This window comes from Crocuta crocuta, unplaced genomic scaffold, assembly GCF_008692635.1.
Source record: "Crocuta crocuta isolate KB4526 unplaced genomic scaffold, BGI_CrCroc_1.0 scaffold613, whole genome shotgun sequence".
Lineage (NCBI taxonomy): Eukaryota > Metazoa > Chordata > Mammalia > Carnivora > Hyaenidae > Crocuta > Crocuta crocuta.
This window is the reverse complement of record NW_027528880.1, coordinates 1,174,157-1,176,179: the sequence shown is the minus strand read 5'-3', so window position 1 is coordinate 1,176,179 and position 2,023 is coordinate 1,174,157. Positions and strand designations below refer to the sequence as shown.

Genomic DNA, 2,023 nt, shown 5'->3' with positions numbered 1-2,023 from the left:
CCCCCTGCTGCCCACGGCTCACCCCTGAGTGCCCGAGGAGCGCTCCTGCCGGCTCCGAGCCGCCAGGCCTGGGGGTCGGGTTTGCTTTGCTCTTGGTTTTTTCAGTTGCTTTGTTTTTTCTTTAAGACAAATGTTTCCCTGTGTCCGTAAAAGTGTAGGCATGCAGGGGCTTCTGCTGAGGGGAGTCGGGGCAGCCGGGCCAGGCTGGGTGCCACACAGATGCCATCACGGGACCCCCACGGGACCCTGCCCAGCCTGCTGGTGTTGGCAGGCCACCTGGCCCTCTGGAGCTGCCGCGCCAGCAGTCCGGCCTGCCTGGCCCAGGGGGCTGAAGGGCACCTGTCTGGAAATGAGGTTCTCCAGAGCTGCTCTGTGCAGCTCACCCATGGAGGAGGCTGGTGGGGTCAAGTGTGTCCTCAGTCTCTGTCTGTGGGCCTGGAGATGGGGTGGGGGCTGGTGTCATCTTGGCAGGAGACCTGGCCCACTTTGCTGAAGGCCAGCAGGGCCCTGGGTTCTGATGCCTCAGACCAGGGGATGGACATCTGCCTGGGAGGCCCCGTGTCCTCTTCCACTGGCCTAACGTGCAGTCAGGGAGGGAGTGGGTGTTCCCTCTGTGTCTGCTGCTGGTCAGAACAGCCAGCTGCCGGGGGGGGCAGGGGGTGCACCAGTGAGGGTGTTAGGAAGGTGGGCTGGGTTCCTGTGGAGCCCAGGCCTGTGGTGGGATGGGCCTTATTTCTACGTTGGGGGTGAGGGGTGGGGTCCCTGTCAGGTCTGGGGACAGGCTGCCTAGAAACCCATTTCCGGGTCTGTGCCTGGAAACGCCCTCCAGCCGAGGCTGGTCCATGGGACCCTCACCACGTGGCCCCTGTGGGAGCTGGCAAGACCCACCGGGCCTGGGCCTGGCCTTGGGCAGGAGGCTGACTGGCTAGTGCTGGCTCGAGTGTGCCAGAACAGTGGTGGTCTGAGTCACTGCTGTTTATTGTCCCTCCAGAAACCCAGGACTGGGTGGGGGGCTCCCAGGCTGGACTCGGGGCCTGTCTGGCACCACCTTCCTGCTTCTGTGGGAGTGGTTGAGCCAGAGCCAGAACCCTGGTCCCACCAGACTGCCCTCCCTCTGTGGCGGGGGCCTGGGCAGGCTGAGTCAGGGCTGGGAGTGGGGATGCAGGTGAGGTGACTCATGGCGAGTCATGGGCTATGGGGTTCCCCCGCTGCCCCCACACTGGGACCCATCATGGGGATCAGGCGCCGGGCTCCCGGGCTCACCAGGAGGGCTGGGAGTCCCCCGGGTTGCTCTGGAGCAGCCCAGCCCTCATCTGAGCCTTCCTGAGGGGAAAAGCCTGGTTTCCCAGAAAGCATGCAGGATGCACCCGGCCTAGGGGAGGGCCTTGGCTTGTCCCCTCCTGGGAAGTCCCCTGTTTGCAGTAACTGGGTGGAGCTCAAACGGAGAGGCAAGGTGAGAGGGGAGGGTCTCTTGCCAGCCCAGGGACCAGGCTGGTGCTGGCCAGTCCATGCTGGGCCCTGTTCCACAGTGAGAGCTCCCAGACTGGGCAGGGCCCTCCTCGGCACAGCCCCCACACAGCTGTCCTAGCCACAGAACGTGTCTTAGGGGGCCTGGGGCGAGCCTCAGGGATCTCCACTGCGCCCACGCCAGTAGGGATGCACCTGTCACCCGCTGGCCATCACCAATGGTCCCTCCCATCTAGGGTCTATCCCACTTGGGGTGCCCAGCAGCCAGAGGAAGCATGGGGAGCTGGAGAGCCCATGGCAGGTGTTTCCCACCAGATGTGCCCGCCATGCACTTGGTAGACACGGCACAAAGTTCGATACAATCCATTATATAGAAACAGCTTTATAAAAAAAAAANAGTGCCCATGTGAGGCCACAGTTTGGGAACAGAATAAATAGGGGGTGGGGCGCTCACTGTGCCCAGAAGCGCATGCGGACGCTGCGCTCCAGCCCCAGCAGCCGGGCCTCGTGCAGCGCCCGAAGCAGCCGCGCCGCCAGAGCCCCAGCCTGCGCCTCC

General features: G+C 64.0%; 1 protein-coding gene across 1 annotated transcript in view; it reads right to left on the bottom strand.

Moving 5' to 3' along the window:
• Positions 1-1,872: 1,872 nt before the first annotated feature.
• Positions 1,873-2,023, bottom strand: part of TNFRSF6B (TNF receptor superfamily member 6b) — a gene marked incomplete at its 5' end in the record, with an annotated part of 1,094 nt that continues 943 nt past the window's right edge. The window contains one exon of the mRNA XM_077756819.1: positions 1,873-2,019. Within this exon, the coding sequence (XP_077612945.1) occupies positions 1,918-2,019 (102 nt within the window). The remainder of the gene's footprint in view (positions 2,020-2,023) is intronic.